Here is a 21891-nt window from a genome sequence, read left to right on the forward strand (position 1 = left end):
TAGTAGCTCTTATTTCTAGTTTCATAACTTGTTTACTTGATAGTAGGGTTAATACTTAATACCACAAATGGTCCTCTGACTATTGGGCTAGTACTCCTTTTAGTCCTCGACTTTTAATTCGACCAAAACATATACATTGACTTTTATTTTTTACCACAAATAGTCATATGTTAAGATTTCTGTTAAATAGGTGTTAAATCTAGCGGTATTATTGTCAAATTAATTAAAATGATTATAATTACCTCTTTTAGAGAACTATATGACAATATCATTAATTTCAAACATTAATAAAAATTAAGTTAATAAATTTTAAAAAAATGAACGTGAAAAATCACATAAATGAACAAATTAAAGAAAATCTCATGATTAATGTCGTAATTTAGTACCTGATTAATTATATTATACATTGCCAAATTAACAGTTTAATTTTCAGGTACTAATAATTACAACATTAATCATGGGTTTTTTTTTTAAAATACATTAATCATAGGTTTTAAAAATGATTATTTATATTTTACAAATAAATCGAATAAATGTATGCCTAGTGTAATAGTGTTAATGGTCATCTTCAAAGGATTGCATATTTTGTACTATTTTTTTTTTTTTTTTTTTTTATGTATGAACTATGCTTTTAAATTTTCATGTGTTGTAATTCGTCAATTTTAATCTGTTGGTAAAATAACAGATAGCTCTTGTTAGTAGTTAGTACTGTACTATGTATATATATATTTATATATTATATACTTTTTAATATATACATTACGTACTTAATATATATTAGCTATTTGATATATATATATATATATATATATATATATATATATATATATATATATATATATATATATATATATATATATATATAGGGACGCACTCAGGAGCGAATAAATGTCCAAGAAGGAAATGCGAACGAATCAGCGCACGACACGTGTCCAGATCTAATAATTTAAAAAAAAAACGCGGTGGCATTTTCGTAAATAATTGAACATCGAAGTGCAAGTAAAATCTCTTATAAGTGCACCTATTTTCACCTATAAGTGCATGTAATTTTGCCTTGTTAGCATTCACTTTCCGCAACCATTCATGCACCTGGGTGTGCTTATAACTATATGTGCAACTATTTATCACTATAGGTGCAACTACTTATAACTATAGGTGCACCTACTTTCACCTATAAGTGCATGTAATTTTGCCTTGTTAACATTCATTGATCTGAGTTCAGCGGGTAGTAATACTCCTGAAAACCACTCGCAAACATTCATACGCCTAGATTCAACTACTTATACCTATGTGTGCAACTACTTAGAACTATAGGTGCAACTACTTAGAACTATAAGTGCAACTAAGTATTGATGCTCAGTGTAAATTTTTACTTGCACCTATAATACATTTTACATGCACTTGTAATACATTTTACTTGCACTTCGATGTTCAATTATTTACGAAAATGCCACCGCGTTTTTTTTTTTAAATCAGTGTTCTCATCCATTAGATCTGGACACGTGAACGAACAGAATCCATTCTTATTTCACGCCTGGGCGAGCCGTTCGCACCCGAGTGCAAGTCTATATATATATATATATATATATATATATATATATATATATATATATATATATATATATATATATATATAGGGTTGAGTGCACATGAGGACATTAATATATAGAGGATTATGAAGACAAATCATATCCATCCAATCCTAGAGATTTAATGGCTGAGATCTTGTCAATATATTGTTTTGATTCACGCCAATAAATAATAAGGGAGGGCAAAGAAGACAATTGTGATGACTTTTAATGTTGGAAGGATTGTAATTAACAATCTTAGCATCCTAGAAGGAGTATAATCACGGTAAGAAATCACAGGCCAATAAAGAATGTGACGAGACAATGCACATCTATGAATGAAGACCAGCAGAGCACATCTTACATCAACATGGATGATTACCAGCAAATCAGAGCACATCTTACATCACCATGGATGACGTTCAGCAGATCAGAGAGTTACTAACACCAGCATTTACGTTTGTTGGTGTATTTTGGCTTTCGTGTGCCATCTTGTAAAATAATGTGTGTCATGCATACATAAATCGTGTGCATCATTATAGTAGGTCGTGTGCCACAGTTATAAATAAGCAGCAAATAAAAGTGCGAACACTCCGTACATCTAATTTTGTGTGGAAGTGCATTAGCATATGGAAGAAGGTTTGTGTACGTGGCCATCATAGAATTACAGTCGTTGGGGAGGTGGGAAATCCGTATCCTGTAGGATACTGGATTATCAAATCGTGAGTCATGCCTTTGAAACTCGTGTGCCATGATTCAGGATATCGTGTGCATCTTGATATTATGTCATGTGCCACAATAGAATAACAGGAACCACATAACTTTGCACACACAGTAGGACATAATTTTTTAATGAAATATATAAATGGTGATTATTAGTACTAAAACCAAGCACACTAAAGAAGATAGGTTCGAGTGAACAGGTGATTTCAGTAATTAATATATACTTCACTGATAATCTTTTATTGCGTCATATTTCTTTAAATTTTGTGTGCTATTTTTGAAGAAATCTTGTGCATCTTAATAATATATCGTGTGTTATAGTAAGAAAACCAGAACCACGCAGCTTTGCACACATAGATTCTCGCAATTTTTTTAAAGTAATATATATATGTTATTTGTTACTATTGATACCAAGAACATAAAACAAGATAGCTGCTACTGTACACTTCTTAGTTTAAGTAGTATATAATTCAAAGATAAGCTATTATAGAGTCGTACACATGCTACCACTCACTTATAAATATGGAGTCAAATTTTTTATAGCAATGTTATTTGATTCATTAATTTGTAATGAAACCACATTATACAATTCACTAGATTGCATAAATAAAGCTAGTTAAAATAATAGCTTTTGATCAATGTGGTATTCATTTTGTATCCGGAGCATCACACAAAGGTTCTTGCCGCATCCGATCTATGAAATACCGCGGGGGGTCAACAAAATCACCATCATCATTATGCAATTCGAATGAACAACCCTCCGGAGGTACATCCCTGGCCTTTTTAGCTGCCAACTACCAACATGAACAACCACAATCACTAAACAAAATTAAATGTAACCCAAGGCACACACAACTCCGTACCTGTGCACACAGACAATCATAACAGTGCACACAACCTAAAATAATATGAAAACACAACCTATAACAGGACATGTGCACACAACATAAAGGAGAAATGCTCAAATTACCCAAAAATGGGGCACACGAAAAACTAAAACAGTGCCATATTGTGCCAATTTTTTTTTCCATTTATGCTCTCTTACTACTATTCTCCATCCTCCTTTAACACCACGAACCATAAGTAATTGTTTAGAAAACAACAGACAAACCCCACACGACATACCTAAACGAAGCAAAAAAATCAATAAAAACGCAATTTATACTTTGAACTAATTCAACTAGCAATTGAAAGAAAAAAAAATGCAATGTAAGGTGAAATTTTAGGTTTTTTTTTTTAATTAATTCAACTTAATATCTAATTAATGATACAACCCTTCATTTAATTCAATTTACAAAAACGAATCTTCATCACTTAAAGACAAAAAGGCTAAACCATGTGCAGGTTTAATCCCAATTCAAGCAGAATGAATTGGGATTAATCAATCTGTAAACAAAATCATCACAATAAGATTGAAAATCAAGAAAATAAAACGCATGCCATACACATAAACAATATATTAATATATAGCATATTATATAAAGAAAAACGTGAAAAAAGAATAGAAAAACTAGGGTTTCATAAACCTACCTCGCCTAATTGCTGCAGGAGACTCCAGTGTGCACTTCGACCGTCGACAGACACCAACTTCCGCCATTACTACCACCGTCGACTGCAACGAGAGGAGGGCAATGCAAAGGTCTCGGAAAAGCGAAAAGATTTAGGGAAGAAAAAGAAAACTTTGAAATAGGAGAGAGAGACAGGACAAGTAGAATACAACATCTGCCCGAAAAAAAAGGGGTACAACGATAAACACAAATGGTCAATTACTGTACTATCCCCCTTCCCAACAAAAAAATGGAATTAGAATAAAACACTCAATTTAATCAAATAATCTCTCTTAATCTACACCATCTATTATTACAATCCAATGCACCATATTTGTCCTCATAGTCCTCTATAATAGCCTTGTCCTCATTTGAATACATCCATATATATATATATATATATATATATATATATATATATATATATTAGTACGTTTTTTTTAACACAAACCAACAGAGCTTCATTAATAACTTAATAACTCAGAAATACAAGCAGGAGGGATCACAGACCACGATCCCAGGATATACTCAGAACCAGTTGCCTGTGCGAGCACATGGGCCACTTGAATCGCTGACCTCTTGACATGGTGAACAGAAATGTTTCCCAAGTCCCTAGCAATACATAAACATTGCTTGACAATCGAACCAACACAAGAAAGATCTAAAGTAGTAGAATTGAACGCATTACAAAAAGTTAAACAGTCAGTTTCAATAATGATTTTATTTTGGCCAAGTCCTTTCAGCCATTCAAGGTGTGGTCATGAATGAAAGTATGAAATTGATGTATACATGTGTACATGTGATGTGCTTAATGGAAAAATGAGATTGCAAAAATGTGGCTGTGCAAACATTGTGGACGTTTGGAGTGGTGAACGTGTGTGTGAGTAATGTGCATGGAGTTAGGAAAGTGGTGGATTAATTAGTTTATTACATGCAGCTGTAAATCAAGGTTCTAAAGACGAATTCATCACTATAAATTGGGAGCATGGTAATGAAGAAAATTGAAGTTTTCAAAATAGGAAAAATATCATATTATTTTGGAAGTTTTCAAGATTGGTGTACTATCTGGAGAAGTCAACTCCAGTTTATATTAGTATATAAGCTGTGTTAAAATCCATGTTAGTTACAGTTTGTTTAATTGGTAGAATTAGTTCAAACTGTATTATATTCTTTTTCATAGAGTTGTTTTATATGGTCAATGTATAAATAGATGGTAGACCTAGTTTAGTAATTCATTGAGTCTTGTAATTGTAAAAACTGCGGGTTGATCTTGAGTGAAAATTTTTTTGGGCGTGGCCCCGCAGATTAGGAGGTGTTCTCCAACTGCGTTAAAAAATTCAGCTGTGTACTTATTTTGGTGCTTCATTTATTTTCGCATATTGTGTTACATATCTGCATTACATATTTTCAATTGGTATCAGAGCAGTGTCACTTAATTTGCTAGTGAGATTTTAGGGATACTCGAGTATTGTTTTGCAGAATGGAAGAGGGTGCCTCAATTATAAGACCACCATTGTTGAAAGGAGTAAGCAACTATGCTTATTGGAAGGCTAGGATGAAAGCCTTTATCAAATCCTTGGATGAAGAATGTTGGGATGCCGTAGAAAATGCTTGGACTCCACCCACGATGATGGTCCAAAACGAAGAGAAGAAAAAACCATTAAACTAGTGGACAACAGACGAGAAGAAGAAATCATCAGCGAACAATAGAGCTATGAATGCAATTCATAGTGCTCTTGGAGAAGGTCAATTCCAGTTGATTTCAGCCACGGATATTGCAAAAGTTGCCTGGGATGCGCTTATGACTCACTATGAATGGACAGGATCTTTCAAAGTCTCAAAGTTGCAATTACCCATTGCTGCCTTTTCACCACAATGCATGTAGTTAAATAGTTTGTCACTTTGTGCATAAACCTTTTTAAAACAGTAGCTACATCCTATATACCAAGTGTTTTTGTTGTCAAGGCTGATGCTGATTTTACTTTTAATCCTAGTAGGTTGAGTCTAGAAAATAAAAGGAATTTAAATTTATATTAGTTCTAATATATTTAAATGATGCATAATAAGTATTTTACATACAAGACTGATAAATGCAGCAACAATGGTTATTTTTTGAAATTTCTTCATTTTATGGGTTTGCAAGATTGATTGCAGTATTGTTGTAGTTTCAACATCTTTTCAATGCGTCAAGTGTGTCAAGATATAGTTGAGGAACGTAATAACTTACTTGTATTATCCAGCAATCTCTGGTAAAGGGGCCCACAGTTCGATTCCGATTCGGTTTCGATTCGGAACCGCCGGTTCAAGGTTTCAAGATACCCAGAACCTTCCTCGGACGGTTCCCGTCCGGTTCTAACCGGACATTTCAGTTTTTTTTTTTAATTTTATTTATTTTTTTGAGGGACTCCATATCTCCATCCTTTCCCAATTTCCCATATTGCCTTTGTTGGAAAAAAAATAGTTTAAAATAGTATGTTAAGTGGCTATTTTGTGGTACAATTATCAGTGAGGTCCACTTCCAATTTGGGTCGGGTCAAAGTGGATTCGGGTTCTTTGTAGTAAGACGAAGAGATTGATATATTGTACGCTCAAAACAGATAATGAGCGAATGAGATATTGATTCTCAAAGTAGACCCATTAAGTTGGAAAAATGAAGGGAAAAAGTGAAGCTTTTGTCCCACATTGGGTTGGGAAGAGGATTTTCCCCACTATTTATACAAGAGCTCTTTTAAGGCTTATTGAATTGTATAGCATGGAGGCTCTCTCTCGCGTGGGAGGGGGGGGGGGGGGGTTGCAAATCAAATCCAAAAATGAGATCGAAAAGGTTTGATTCAGGCCTGAGCTCGTGCACAACAACAAATAAGGTTTTAAGGAAAGACTTGTGCTAAAAACCCTACACCAAACACGAGTCAACTGGTTTCCCAATTTCCCACCTAATATATATATATATATATATATATATATATATATATATATATATATATATATATATATATATATATATATATATATATATATATATTAAACTGGAACCGTCCGGTTCTATAATTTTACAAACTTTAACCTGAACCTTATTGGTTTCGGTTAGAAATCGGAACCGAAACCGTACAGATGGTTCCGGTTCCGGTTCGTTTAGCACAGTACCGATTACGGTTTGGTCACCCCTAATCTCTGGTGCTGTTCACCCATATGGTACTCTCAGAAAGCTCTGGATGGCAAGATAGCTGTTTGAGTTATGGCACTTATTATTCTTCTATAAGATGGAAATAATGCCCAATGTCTTTTTTTTTAAGTGGCTCCAACAATAATTCCCTCAACATTTGGGCGGTGTTTGGTTCGGGTTATCTAAGACAACCAAGGTTATCTTTAGCTAGTTATATTACATTCTTATATTTGGTTGAAGTTTTCTAACATTTCCTTGGAATCTTATTTAGTCTCCACATCAACATTTTCCTTATTTTGAAGGGAATGTGATTCCATTGGTTTCCTGTATGTAACATTCCCTTGCTTTTTTACAGACTCTACCCACCACTCTTTTACGAACTCTGCGTTTGTTATTTCTTGGTCGTTTCTCTCTCGCATCGTTGAACGTAATTATTTTTGCATGGTCTACTGATTCTATAACCCGTGTTAATGTTAACTTTCCCCTTAATGAGCAATTATTTTTACAATCTTACTGATTCTCATTATGCCTAGTATAAGAATTGGTTCTTTTGCAGTGAAAGTTAATACAAATTAAAATTGAAGTGCATCACACATACTCAGTGAAAGTTAATAAAAAATTTTTTAACTTCATATATTGAAATGCATGAAAAATGTTGAGGGTGTTAAAGTAAAATAATCATTATAACATAAAGAACAACTTTTCAACCAAACAGTTTTATATTACATATCTCAGTTTTAACCAAACACATGATTCTAATATTCCCAGCAATCTAACATTTACTAAGGTAATCTGACATTATGTGAACCAAACGACCCCTTGGAGTTTTGTTAAATAGAATCCATGGCCCCAAAGGTCAACACATCCCATCAATCATTACCCGGATAATTTTTTTTTTTTTTTTTTTTTTTTTTTTTTAAGTGTCAAATAAGTTATCAAAGTAATTTTACAATTAAGTGTAGTCTTAAGTTTTTTATTTTTATTTTTAAAAGCTTCATTCATATTCCAAAAGTGGATCAAAATGTGCGGTTGACTTATTTAGCAGAGTAAGAGCGTCCATACTAGTCTTAATTTTTTGTGTGTTTTTTTTTTCATTCCATGTAGGAAAGAGAGGAAGGAGGAGAAAGGAAGCGAAGAAAAAAAAAACGCTGACAATGTTCAGAAAAAAAAAAAAAAAAAAAAAAAAAAACTTAACAAGACATATTTACGTGCCAGCTAGGCGCAACAGGTGCGTGAAACGCGCACCTGCCAGATTTTTTTCAAGTTTTATGATGTCAACGTGGGGCCCCCTAAAATGATTAACTTGCCAGAGATAAAAACCCCAAAAAAACCACTACTCCCACTAGTTAAAAATCAAGTGTTGTTTTTTTTTTTCTTTAAAATTTGAGCAAAAATCACTGATGTGGTTGCTCTAATATACAACATGTAAAAATTAGGTTGAAAAATTAATGCTATGATGAATATTACACGTTTATTTTTTAAGAGATGCATAATTTGACATTTGACGTGATGCTAATTTATTTGGCTAAAACCGTTGATCTGGGGTGAAAAGGAAGATAGGCTACAAACGTTGTTTTTTTTGGCCTTATTCTAGCAATTTTTAAACAGAGTAATGTTATAGACTCCCTTATAATTTTCCTCTTAATTTATAGGCTCCCTTAATCCCCCCACAATGAGGGCTTACAAGCCCTTTTATAGGTATAAGGTATGGTGACGGGTTTTTTGAAAATCCAAAAATAATTTTCTAAATTCAATTTTATAAAATTCCAAAATAGCTATTTTCACTTTACCAAAAATTTTATTTCGAAAACGGTGTTTGAATTAAATATTTTAAATTGAGTTTTTAAACAAATTCAACACCAAGAATATCTCATTTCGAAGATTCCTAAGTTTTGGGTACATTTATGTACCAAGTTTTAACCCAAAATGTCAATCTGAGTGAAACCGGAGAGGAACCTGTGAAACTTGAACCAAGTGTTCTAACTAGAAATTATTTTTAGAAAATCTAGTTTTGGCCCCAAGTTATTCAAAATCACTTTTTAGACTTTGGCCCATGATTCAAGGTGAACCAAGATGCATTCTCAAACTTTGTCTGATCCTAGTAGAAAGCAAGCCAAAATTCCTTCTTTGCCCTCAACCAATCATTGAAGAACATCGTAGGGTTCTGAACCCATATAAATAGAATAGTAATCCCATTGTTTCTCCTGATCTCTTTCCTTTCCTCTCCAAGCTCTCTGTAGAAGAAGAAGAAAACTCTCAGTAAGGTTTCTCAAGTTTCATTCTCAGTCATCCTTTTCCTTTATTTCCTTAAGGTTTCATCTCCTTTACTTCCAACCTTTGAGTTTCTTTCTCAAGCTTTGTTGTGTGGTTTGTTTGGGGAGTTTAGGTGGTGAAGGAGGTGCTAGCTAAGTAGAGAGGAAGAAGGGATCCACACAAGAAGAAGAAGAAGCTAATGTATAACTCATGGACTCCCAGTACTATATTTTGACTCTGTTAAAATTCTAGAATGAGAAATAGATGCCTAGAAATGTTAGATAAATGTTTTTTTGTTGATCTATGTTTGATTTGTTGGGGTTTGGGAGTGTTGGATTGCACTGGTTTTGTGTACAGGTAAAGAATAGGGTGTCTGGTGCACAAAGATGGTGCACCAGATCATCCGACGGAGCCAGCCAACGGACCCTGGCATGATCCGTTGGCCAGCCCTGTTGAGTGGCGGACCCAGGCAACGGTCCATGGCATGAACCTTTGCCTTGCGGAGCCAGGAGGTGGGGCTTCCCAAGCCCCTTCACCAAGCTCCGCTAGGCCAAAGGCAGTTTAGGCCGGGCCCTCTATGGCTCAGCTACGAGTTGTTCGGACCAGGACTCGTGGACCCTTGAGGCCCGGACACTCGGGCTCGTTACGACGCACTAGTAGAAGTTAGTTTAGTTGAATTTGAAGTTAGAAAGCGTGTTTTACAATAGAAATGTTGAAATGTTGAAATTGTGTTCACTGTGTTGTTGTCGGTGAAATTCACCAGCATATGAGATTATAGCTTTGAATATTGCTATTTGATTGAGAAGCATGTCTAAATACTTGTTAGTATTTGTGGAGAAGTTTTACTAAGTAATTGAGAGATTGGCATGAATAGTGCATGACCTCCTTGTTTTAGAGTAAATGGAATTGTTAGCATTTGAAGTATGTTTTGAGTTGAGAAGCATGATCAATACTTGTTAAGTATTTATTGAGAAGATTTGAAGTGTCGAGATTTTAGTGTATGGCAGTGTATATTTTTATTTCACAATAAAGAGCATGTTAGTAGACAAAGCATGAAATTGGTCCTTGATTATTTGTGTAGTTTTTTAGTTCAAGTTATGAAATATCAGATTGCCATTTGCTTACAAGAATTATTTGACTAAATGTGCTAATTGCATTGCTTAGCTCATGGATAGTAGAATTGTTGAGATTATTGATATTTCTTGCATAAGTCACTGTTTTATAAACATGCATTCGAGAAGGGAATTTTGCCACTTTTAAAGACTAAGTACAGTAAAGGATTAAAGTGAAGCCTTAAGCTATTTTCAAAAACCTATATCTATTTTGGAAAATCATTATCTAGTTGCATTGAGAAGATTGCATGATATTTGATTTCCAAAATGTGAGGAAGAGAAGTTGTTGAGATTTATATGCATGAGCTTGCATAAGTAGAATTTGTGGCATGAGAAAGAAGTTGCATGAGTTATATCTATATGCTATCTATTGTGAGGAAAATAGTTATTTGGAGGACCGTTAAGACTATGTCCTTTCGGAAGAAAAGAGAAAGAAAGAAGTTTGAGAAAAGAAAGAAACGGTCATAGAAGACCGACATATATTTAGAAGTAACGAGATCGATATTCTCGAGTTACTAGGTTGGAGCCTACCCGCCGGGCTTGGAATCCTGGTTAGGGGGTGTGCACACTGAAAGTACGATACCTGATTCCACAAAGAAAGAAAGAAAGAAAGAAAGAAAGATTAAAGAAACACCAGTACCGGTTCTGTGGGCGAGTTGAGTATGAGGCCGGTTAGATTGCCAAGCCGGATAGGACCATTCACGATTTGTGAAGTTCCTACCTCCCCCACGAGGTTGAGGTTCCGTTGATACGGATGTGGTGGTTGCAAGAGTTGCACTGTTCGCTAGGGTTTCGCTACAGCGGAGTACTTGCCTCGCACAAAGAAGAGCAAAGAGATTCATGAGAAAGTTTGAGAAAGAAAGAAAGGAAAAAAGAAGAGAAAAGTGAGTCAAATGACTCAACAGAAAGTAAGAAAGAAAGAAAGGAAGAAAGAAAGAAGAGAAAAGCGAGTCAATGTAGCTCAACAGAAACCTCCACAGAAAAAGTATTTCTTTTTACATAAGAGCGAGAGTATATATATATATATATATATATATATATATATATATATATATATATATATATATATATATATATATATATATATATATATGGAAGGCTTCAAGTAAGAGCCCTTTGTTAGGTAGAAACTTAAGAACTAATCCAATCCATTCAAACTTGTTTAATCAATGGTCTTGATAATTAAACATTTTAATGTGCATTTTAAACATAATTAAATAGAAAGGATAATAGTGTAATTTCGTCCAACTACCAATTTAAATCAAATATTATGTTTGGATTCTTTCCAAGATTTTAGGAACGCAAAATAAGGAAGGAGTCCTATTGAATTGTGAATCTGCATTCGGCTGATTTGCTATGGGGGATGAAGCACGGATGTCAGGCTTCACTACACAACTACAAAAAGTTTTTTTGTTGTGAATCTTCTATTTTATATCATCTGCAGATCCGCTATTAATATTACAATTCTTGACTTTTTTGCAAAGCTTTGAATAGTTTGCGTCCCATGGTGAGCTTTTTCCACTATAAATTGGTACTCAAGACAACCTACTTTTTCATCTCTATTTCTATTAATCTTTCTTGGATTCATACATTCTCAAGTTGGCGTGCACCTGGGTTAAACACTGTATGCCAAAACGTATAGTAATACTAACAGAATGAAATCTCATAAATCAGGATGAGGTGATGTACTATGATGTGCATTTGGCTTACACCGTGTGTGTCATACTGTGCAGAATTGGTTTGTGCACGAAAATACGTAAAAGAAGTTGGTGTGCACGTGGGTTACACCATGTGTGTAGAATTAGTATGTCCATGAACATGCGTGCACTTAGGTTGTTCTGTGTGTGTCATAATGTGCAAAAATACTAATAAATTGAATCCATAGAAACTAGGATGACGTTATACACTTCGGTGTGCAGTTGCGTAAAAATGTTTGTGCCATGACGTACAAAATGAGTGTGTGATTGAAAAGGAGAAACTCAAGTTGTTGCCCACTTGAATTGAACTGTGTGTGCCATATTGCATTGTGTGTGCCAAAATGTGCAATACTACTAATAGAATTTAACCGTAGAAACCAAATTGATGTGACATGCTGGGATGTGCACCTGGGTAACACTGTGTGTTTCATAATGTGCAAAATTAGTGTGTGTACGGTAAGACGTAAATGAAATTGGTTGCACATAGGTCACACAATGAGTGCTATAATATTCAAAATTAGTGTGTCCATGAATACGCCTAAAACAAGTTTGTTGAGTTCTTAGGTTGAATTGTGAGTGTCATAATGTGCAAAAATACTGATGGATTGAATCCGCAGAAACCATGATGATGTTAAAGATTTCGTTGTGCACTTGGGTAAAACTATGTGTGCCATAACGTACGGAAAGAGCATTTGGATGAAAAGCCATAAAACAAGTTGTTGTGCACTTAGATTGTACTGTGCGTGCCATATTACATTGTGTGTGCCAAAATGTGCAGTAATAAACAATTTAGTGTGCACTTGGATTATGTTTTGTGTGCCGTAATGTGAAAAACTACCGAAAGAATGAATTCACGAAAACTTTATTGATTTTAAAGACTATGGTGTGCACCTGGGTTAAATTGTGTATGCCAAACCGTACGTGTGCACTTAGATCATGTTGTGTGTGTCGTAATGTGCAAAACTACTGAAAGAATTAATTCACGAAAAGTTAATTGATTTCAAATACTATGGTGTGCACCTGGGTTAAATTGTGTGTGCCAAACCGTACAAAATGTGTGTACGGAACACGTTGTTGTACACTTGTATTGAACTGTGTGTGCTATATTGCATTGTGTGTGATATATGGCAAAATGTGCTAGAATACTGATATACTAAAACAACGGAATCCAGATTGATGTGATAGCCTGGGATGTGCACCGTGCATGTGTTTAACGTTGTGTGCAACATTACAACAAAACATTTAACCAAAAAAAAAAAAAAAAAAGCCCAAAAAAAATAGAAAACAACAAAGGAGTAACTATCAAATATCATAATCAGAATACATAAATGTTTCTAAGTGAACTAAACAAAAGTACTGATCAACTAGTTCTAAATGAACATAGGTAGCTAGGATTGTTCAAGCGCGTCACGGTGTTCAACTGTGCTACGAATGCTCTTGGAATACTGTATGTTAAACTCAATCAACAAAATATGATGCATATAAGTCATCCTCAACAAATCAAGACCCCTACTATCACCCTTTTGCAAACCACAATCACATGCATTCATTGATTGCGCCAACGTCCTTCTAGGAACAATCCTCTGTACAACAGCCCCGCACCGATCATCAACCACATCATCAAGGAACACATACAATAAATATTTCAGAAAAAGGGCGAACAACGATAGAAAACATTATTGCAAATTAAATGAACAACAAAATCGAACATTAGGGGAAAAAGGTGTATGAAAAAACCATAAACTTATGTGTGTGTGCACTTAGGAATATATGTGTGAGCCATAAAGTGACACAATATGGATAAACAGGTTGATGTGATGAACTAGGATGTACACAAAGGTTAACATGTGTGTGCCAAAACGTGTTGAATTAAATTCTGAATGAAAAAATGAAAAAACAAGTTGTCGTGCACTTGAGATGAATCGTGTGTGCCATAATGTGGAACAATACTGACAGTATGAATACACGAGGACCAAAGACAAAACAAAACACAAATGGTAATCAAACATATACCAGCACCTCAGGAGTCGCACCGTACTTGTCCTCATTATTCATACTAACAGAGGAATTGTTAATTATGTCAATCCGTTTCCAGACCATGTCCACACTAATAACATAGTAGTGTCCACTCTGAAGAATCGCTCATGGCCTCATTTCACCCAACTTTGACTCTCAATTTGATCTTATTCTTCTTGATGTAAAAGATTTACTATCATCGCTCCCCGATGTTTCTATCTCTTTCGTTAAATGATCAGCAAACCGGATTGCCCACCTGTTAGGTCGGAAATCCCTTTCTATGTCTGATCGTAGGGTGTGGACTAGTTCCCCTCCCTCTTTCATTGTTAGCCCTTTATATGTTGATCTTCATTAATGTTATCATATTTTAATCCTCCAAAAAAAAAAATTTCCAGGTAAGCATAGCTAGGTCAAGTACAAATCTTTGCAACAAAGCCATACAGTGTGCAGTTCAAAAATTTATGCAAACTGTATCAGCCGCACCCAGCACCCAAAGCTAGTTTGCTCAGCGCATATGGGAGGATGTGTCATAAATTACTAATGCATGCAAGATTAATATAGAGAAGAATCCAATTCTATGTAGTCCCAAGCAAAAAATTGAAAAAAAAAAAAATCCACCAAAGCCACTGTCCACGAACAGAAGCACAAACCCTGCCAAATACACACCCACACCCCCGAATATACGACAACCAAAATCTGGGAGAAAAAAAAAACAACAAATAACGTAAAACAAGAAAAATCGCAAAGGAAATTTTTTTTTTTAAAACCAACCTCGAACGGACGCCCTCGTCGCCAGATAGGAACGCTTGGGATTCCTACCATCAACACCGGTCATCTAACTGAGAACAGCAACAACGAAAATGGAGAGAGGAAAACGGAAAATGACGTGCACTGGCAGAGAAAGCGAAGAACTCCAACTCAATACGAAACTAACATCTCAATGAGAAGAGAATTTGATTATCACGCACCCACACCACCCGATCAGGACTGAAAGGCCTAAACTACCCCTTTTTGCATTTAATTAAACCCCTCTAGCGTAAATTAACCCATTAAAACTATTTAAAATATGGACCTTTGATTAATCAAGATGAAAGGCTAAGATTAGTTCCTAGGTTCCTATCTAAAGATGAGTTCTTATATGAATGTAAATGTGTATATGTATATATATATATATATATATATATATATATATATATATATATATATATATATATATATATATATAATAAAGTTCAAATGCGGCGGGGTGTTCTCGTGCGGCGCTGCGGCGGAATTCCAGAATACACCAACAGTGTTAACAATATGCACCAACAGTGTAATAAAAACACACCACAATGAAATGCAATAAAACATCACAAAATACACAACAGACTCAAAAAAATACACCATATAACTCACCACCCCCAATGGTGTATTTCCGAACAGTGTATGGTGTTTTTACTCACACCTAATGGTGTGTGTTTGGTGATGCGGGGCTCTGTTTACTCTGTTTTGTGTGGTGTATTTTCCTAACGTTGATGGTGCATATTTGTTGAACTATTGGTGTTGCCGCACAGTAAAAAATCGCCGCACCTGAACTCGCCTATATATATATATATATATATATATATATATATATATATATATATATATATATATATATATATATATATATATATATATATATATATGTAACATCATAATTATCTTATTGCATGACTTGCATGATTTGCATTAAAGTATAATTAGAAGTAAAGCTTTATTGTTGTTTAAGAGTTGGCATGAAAGCATGAGCTTATTTGTTAAGTATTACTTAATTCTTTATCTATCAACGTAATTGTGAGTAAAGCTTAATTGACTATAGTAATTGACTGTCTGTTGTCAGCATGAGATTGCTTGTTGAGTTATTTAGTATCTTTTTATCTATCAGTTGAGCATGAGTTTACATTTGAGCTATGTTTAGAGATATTTATTGAAGCATGAGATATATGTTTAAGTGTAGTACTTGAGAAAGCATATTTATATGATGAATAGGTTGCAAGCATATATAGTTGATTATGATCATGATTATGAGATTGTGATTATGTGTTGTAAGTAATTGAGATTAAGTGTGAATGCCAAATGTTTTTCAAAAGTATATCTATAGTACTTTATAGTGTTGAGTGGCTTTATACTTAGCATTCGTGCTAACGAGTTTATTTTCCTACTTGTTTTTATAACCCCTTTTAGGTGGGCCCAGTGTTTGAGCGCGCACGAGTTAGTTGTAGTGCGTAGTTGAGATAGTAGATTCTAGTTTAGATTCTACTTTGATGTTTAGATACTTTTGTTGATCTTTTGTTGGTGTTGAACACCGGGGTTTTGTTCCGCAAGTATGAATGTAGTTTTTGATGAGCTTGACTCTAGATAGTTTTCCCTTTCTTTAGCATGTGCAGTCATTGTGTGTGGTGACTGTGGCGGTGACACCTTGATTTTGGATGAATTTAAGTTAATTGATCTTACTTTATATCTTGTTTAGTGTTAAAAGTAATTGGGAATTAGTTTAAGAAAATTACAGTGTTACAGGTTTGACCCGTCACCTTTGACCAGTGTTGTAAAACTCGGTCATCCTCGGCGCTAGGCGGCGCCATGCCCGTGCCGCTTTTGATTATAGTCGGCCATTACTCAGCCGGCCGCCTAGGCGGCCAACTCGGCCAAACTCGGTCAAACTCGGCCGAGTCGGTCAACTCGGCTGAGTCAATCGATTTCGTCCGATTTTGTCTGATTTTGACCGATTTCACCCCATGTTGTCTTTCATTAATTATTGATTTTGATATTATTATGATGTTATGACTTATAAATTATCGTTATTTCATTTATTTGGATGTGTTATTTGATTGAATGTTGAAAACAGTCTCATTAAAATTGTCAAACTACAAGTTTGTCACTATTTTTTAAAATTTTTTGGGTGCCCGCCTAGCGCCGCCTAGATTCCGCCTAGGCGCCGCCTAGACCGCTTAGGCGCTGCCCGGGCGCCCGACTAGCGCCTAGCGCCTACTGCAACCATGCCTTTGACTTGGACCCATAGACTGGTCCCGAACCACTTGACCCCGACATGACTATAAAACCAGAAATCGGACGTATGGGGAACCCGAACCCGGGGTATATATCACCCAGACCCGGGGTATATATCCCATCAATCCACAAATAATAATATTAAGATTCTAAGTGCACACAAAATTACTAATTCACCCATCCATTATATGTAAATAAATAATCTAACAAATATAATTAAAACACACACACACACACACACACACACACACACACATATATATATATATATATATATATATATATATATATATATATATATATATATATATATATATATAGGAATGAGTTCTGGTACAAAGAATCTCCCAGTGAAACATGCAGTGAGATCATCGAAGCGGTTGATCAAATCTCAATCAACGGCTCAAATCAATGAAAATTTAAAAAAAAAAAAAAAATACCGCGTCCTAGAAAGCAGAAGGTAAGTGTAAAATTGATGCACCTAAGTGTTACAAAAACGCACCTTAAATGTTAAAATGACACACCTAAAGTGTTAAAATGATGCACTTTAAGTGTTAAAATGGCGCCCTTTCAGTGTTAAAAATGCTGCCCCCTTAAGTGTTACAAAGACGCACCTTAAGTGGTAAAATCACGCACCTTAATTAAGTGTTAAAATTGCGCACCTTTAGTGGAGAACTTATGCACCTTAAGTGTATAACTAGTGCAACTTAAATGTTAAAATGGCGGACCTAAAGTGTTAAAGGACGCATCTTAAGCTTTGAAAAGACTCAACTTAAGCTTTAGAATTACATACCTTAAGTTTCAACAATAACGCACATTAAGTTCTCAAGTGTAGAACTGATGCTCCTTAAGTGTTAAAATGGCGCACCTTAAGTGTTAAAACGACGTACCTTAAGCACAGAAAATACGCACCTTAAGTTGCAACAATACACAAAATTACCAAAAGCCCATCACGTTCTTTTTTTTTTATTTATTTAGTGTTCAATTGGACGGTTGACTATCATATCATTCACCCGCCTGTTTCACCTGGACACCCCCTATATATATATATATATATATATATATATATATATATATATATATATATATATATATATATATATATATATATATATATATATATATATATATATATATCATTGAGAAAAAGTATTGTTACAAAGACAAATATTTTTCACTCCTTCTAGTTGTTTTGACTTATGGAATAATTCAGTAGTTCAAATTCTAGTGCAGAGAGTGATTGTGTTTGTATTAGATTGAGTCTGTGCTAAAGGAAAGACTTAGTTCAAGTGTATGAAGACAAAGACTGAAGACCAGGAATGAACCAGACAAGAAGACCAGTCCAGGATGAAGTCCAAGACAGTTAAGCAGTTAGAGCAAAATCCGGAAGGACAGCTCTAAATGCCCCTCGTCTACATGCAGATTAGATTGATGATTTCCAACAAACTACACAACATATTCATAATTTCTTTAAAGGCATATCAAATATCAATAGAGCTTAAACCGAGCAACTTGGTGAATATTCTATTCATATCAAGTTGGTTTTGATACTTGATGATCTCGGGTCGTCAATCACAATTATGTACTCAGGAGAGCTGCAATTGAGGGGGAGTCTCAACTTGTAAGATTGGGAAATCTTGCACCATCTCTTCAAGAAACTTCGTTGCGCGCACCCGCAACACAATTGATCAACATGGAGTTCGAAGTGTTCACTTGTAATTGATTGTTTGGTAAACATGTTCAATTGGTTATTAATGAGATGTGCAAACGATATTGTGGTGCCCCTCCCTCCCCCCCCCCCCCCCCTCACCCCACCCAGATGTAGGAATGTCTATTTCGAACTGGGTTACCAAACCTGATGTGTTCATGTGTATGTTTATTACTTCTTGCTTTTACGTTTGCTTGTTAATTTCCCACTGCACTACATACGACTTGAACTAGTTTACGTACTGTATCCGATAAGTCTGTTACGCATCCTTCAATTTAGTTGTTAACACTTAGGTTTATATTGAATTACTACTTTCGCAAAACTTCAATATATATATATATATATATATATATATATATATATATATATATATATACTAGTTCAAATGAGAATATGGCTTCCCGTACGGATTACATCATTAGGTATGCATAAAATACATCACACAGGGTTCGAAAATGCACTAGAATGAAATGCACAAATGCATCACAAAGTGCACAACACATCAAAAAAAATGCACAACACCTAATGGTGCATTTTTGAACACTTTACGGTGTATTTTTGTGTACATAATGGTGTGTGATCGCACGACTGCACGAGAACCTGACTTCATATATATATATATATATATATATATATATATATATATATATATATATATATATATATATATATATATTGATAATTATTTAACCACTGAACCAACATTAACTAATTAATGAAATTAGTTTTCAATTAGGTTAGTTAAGCGAACTAAAACGGAAAAATGAACCGCTCTTAATTCAAAATTAAAAATGCAATTATACCAAACGTTTGTGATGCATTTTATGTTTGGCATTGATACTCCCGATGTTGCACATTCACATTAAATATCCAACAACTGTACTCCAGGGAATCTTTCGCCATTTCAAAAATAGGAATTTGCCATGTGGTACATTGAACCTAAACGGCAGGCTATCAGAGGCTTCAATATTTTAATTATCAAGAATGTTAGTGGAAGACAAAAAACATGTAGGAGAGAGAAGAATAGAGGGAAGAGAAAAAAAAAGAGAAAAAAAAGAGAAAAAAAAGAGAAAAAAATAATATTTTCTTTATCTTGTTTTATTTGTCCTACTTATTATTTATTGGTCAAATTAATTCTTTTTTTTTTATTTTTTTTTTTGGTATTTCTTACTTATTTTTAAATTTAATTTTTTGTGTTTAATAGTACGTTTAGTGTAATTTCTAAGTATATAAATTTTGTATACTAATATTAAATTTATTATTATAAAAAATTAAATTAAAAGCTTCAATCAAGTCTCGTTAACCGAATCAGACACATAAAATGGGGCGGAGGGAGCAAAAAACTCAAATTGACAAAAAAAAGGTAGAAACGCAAATCATAACGCGCCCAGCGGGCACGTGTTCTACACGCGCCTAGCTGGGGGCCTCTTTCTGCCACACGCGATTGCTTTGTTTCCTTCTCAGAATACTTTATTTCCTTCTCTCATGTAATGGACCCCACAAAAGTCTTGATTTTCTAGGTGAAAGATGGGGTGAGATCAGAGTCGTTGATCAAATCTAGATCAACGGCTCAAATAAATGAAAATTAAAAAAAAAAAAAACACGTCCTCAGTTAAGCTATGGAAAGACGCACCTAAAGCTTTCAATCGACGCACCTTAAGCACATACATAAAGCACGCACCTTAAGAAGGAAAAGCACGCACCTAAAGCTTTAGACCGACACACCTTAACTTTCAACAAAAAAAAAAAAAAAAAAAAAAAAAAAAAAATAAAACATCTTAAATTCTCAACTGAAGAACTAACACACCTTAAGCACAGAAACCATGCACCTTAATAAGGAAAATCACGAGCCTAAGATTTAGACCAACGCACCTTAAGTTTCAATAAGCAACTTAAGTTTTCAACTAAAAACTGACGCACCTTAAGCACAGAAACCATGCACCTTAAGAAGGAAAACCACATATCTTTCACCTGCGCACAGAATCCACATTTGATCTCTAATATATATATATATATATATATATATATATATATATATATATATAAAGTTTGGTCAATCCTTTTCGCTTCTGAGTGAAGTTAAAGTAACCAATAATGATTAATTACAAGTATGTTTCAACTACAAGAGATCAAATGTCAAAACTCCATAACCTCTTCGTTGAAGTTGCTGAGCATCTTATTGGAAGAGACAGTAAGCTTTAAGGTCAAAGAGAAAAAACTTGCGCAAACAGGGTAATTGAGTGAGTGAAGCATGATTTTATCAAGCTTGTTGTATAATGTTTTCTTAATGTAGTTCCTTTCTCATGTGTGATTTACGAATTATTACACGTGTGTGGAGTTTATCCCATACAAACCCTCATGTTGTGGGGCAAGTAGTTACTCTCGTCACTCAAAAAAAAAAGAAAAAAAAAACTGGTTTAAATTATTAATGGAAGGGATGGCTAAGCAAGTTTCGCATGACACATAAAAGTGAAATTTGCCTAGTACACATTTTGTTATGTGGTTTGGCACTTTTGCGACTAATATACCAAAGTGAAGTTTAACTAGTGTCCATCTTAAATAGTGACTGATTTTCTCATCACCTAAATAAAGAAAGAGAAAATTGAAATAAATTATAAATATTATAATTTTTAATTGTATATAATAATTAAGTAGTAGACACTGGTTTATGCTTTAACTTAAGGCTTAATTTCCACATGCCAGGCATCCACTGATGAACATTAATTTCTATCCAGATATGGGAACGGAATTCATTTGTGTTTTTGGGTGAAATATCATTTGGTCTTTATATATTTGCAGTTGACTTTTGTTTAGTCAACTTTATTTTATTCAACTTGTTCGATGTGCACCGCAATATCATTGAATGTTAATGTATGCTGATGATGGAGATGACTTTCGCGGGTTGATGGTACGTGAATGTCAAAGGTACGTGGATGCTAAAGTCTTGACAAGTTTTGTGATTCATGTCTTTAGAGAGCAAAATCGAGTGGTTAATTTATTAGCTAAATAGTTTTTATGTGATCGGAGTCTCGTTGTTATCCATCAACCAGCGTTTGATGTTGTCAAGATTCTTG

The 21891-nt window shown here is 34.5% G+C and overlaps 1 protein-coding gene across 1 annotated transcript in view; it reads right to left on the minus strand.

Annotated features, from left to right (window-relative positions):
• Window positions 1–7129, minus strand: part of LOC109183599 (probable purine permease 11) — a 12480-nt gene extending 5351 nt beyond the window's left edge. Inside the window, exon 1 of the mRNA XM_019333673.1 lies at window positions 7008–7129. Coding sequence (XP_019189218.1) covers window positions 7008–7027 — 20 coding nt within the window. The 5' untranslated portion in view covers window positions 7028–7129. The remainder of the gene's footprint in view (window positions 1–7007) is intronic.
• Between the last annotated feature and the right edge of the window lie 14762 nt (window positions 7130–21891).

This window comes from Ipomoea nil, unplaced genomic scaffold, assembly GCF_001879475.1.
Source record: "Ipomoea nil cultivar Tokyo-kokei standard unplaced genomic scaffold, Asagao_1.1 scaffold1149, whole genome shotgun sequence".
Taxonomy (NCBI): Eukaryota; Viridiplantae; Streptophyta; class Magnoliopsida; order Solanales; family Convolvulaceae; genus Ipomoea; species Ipomoea nil.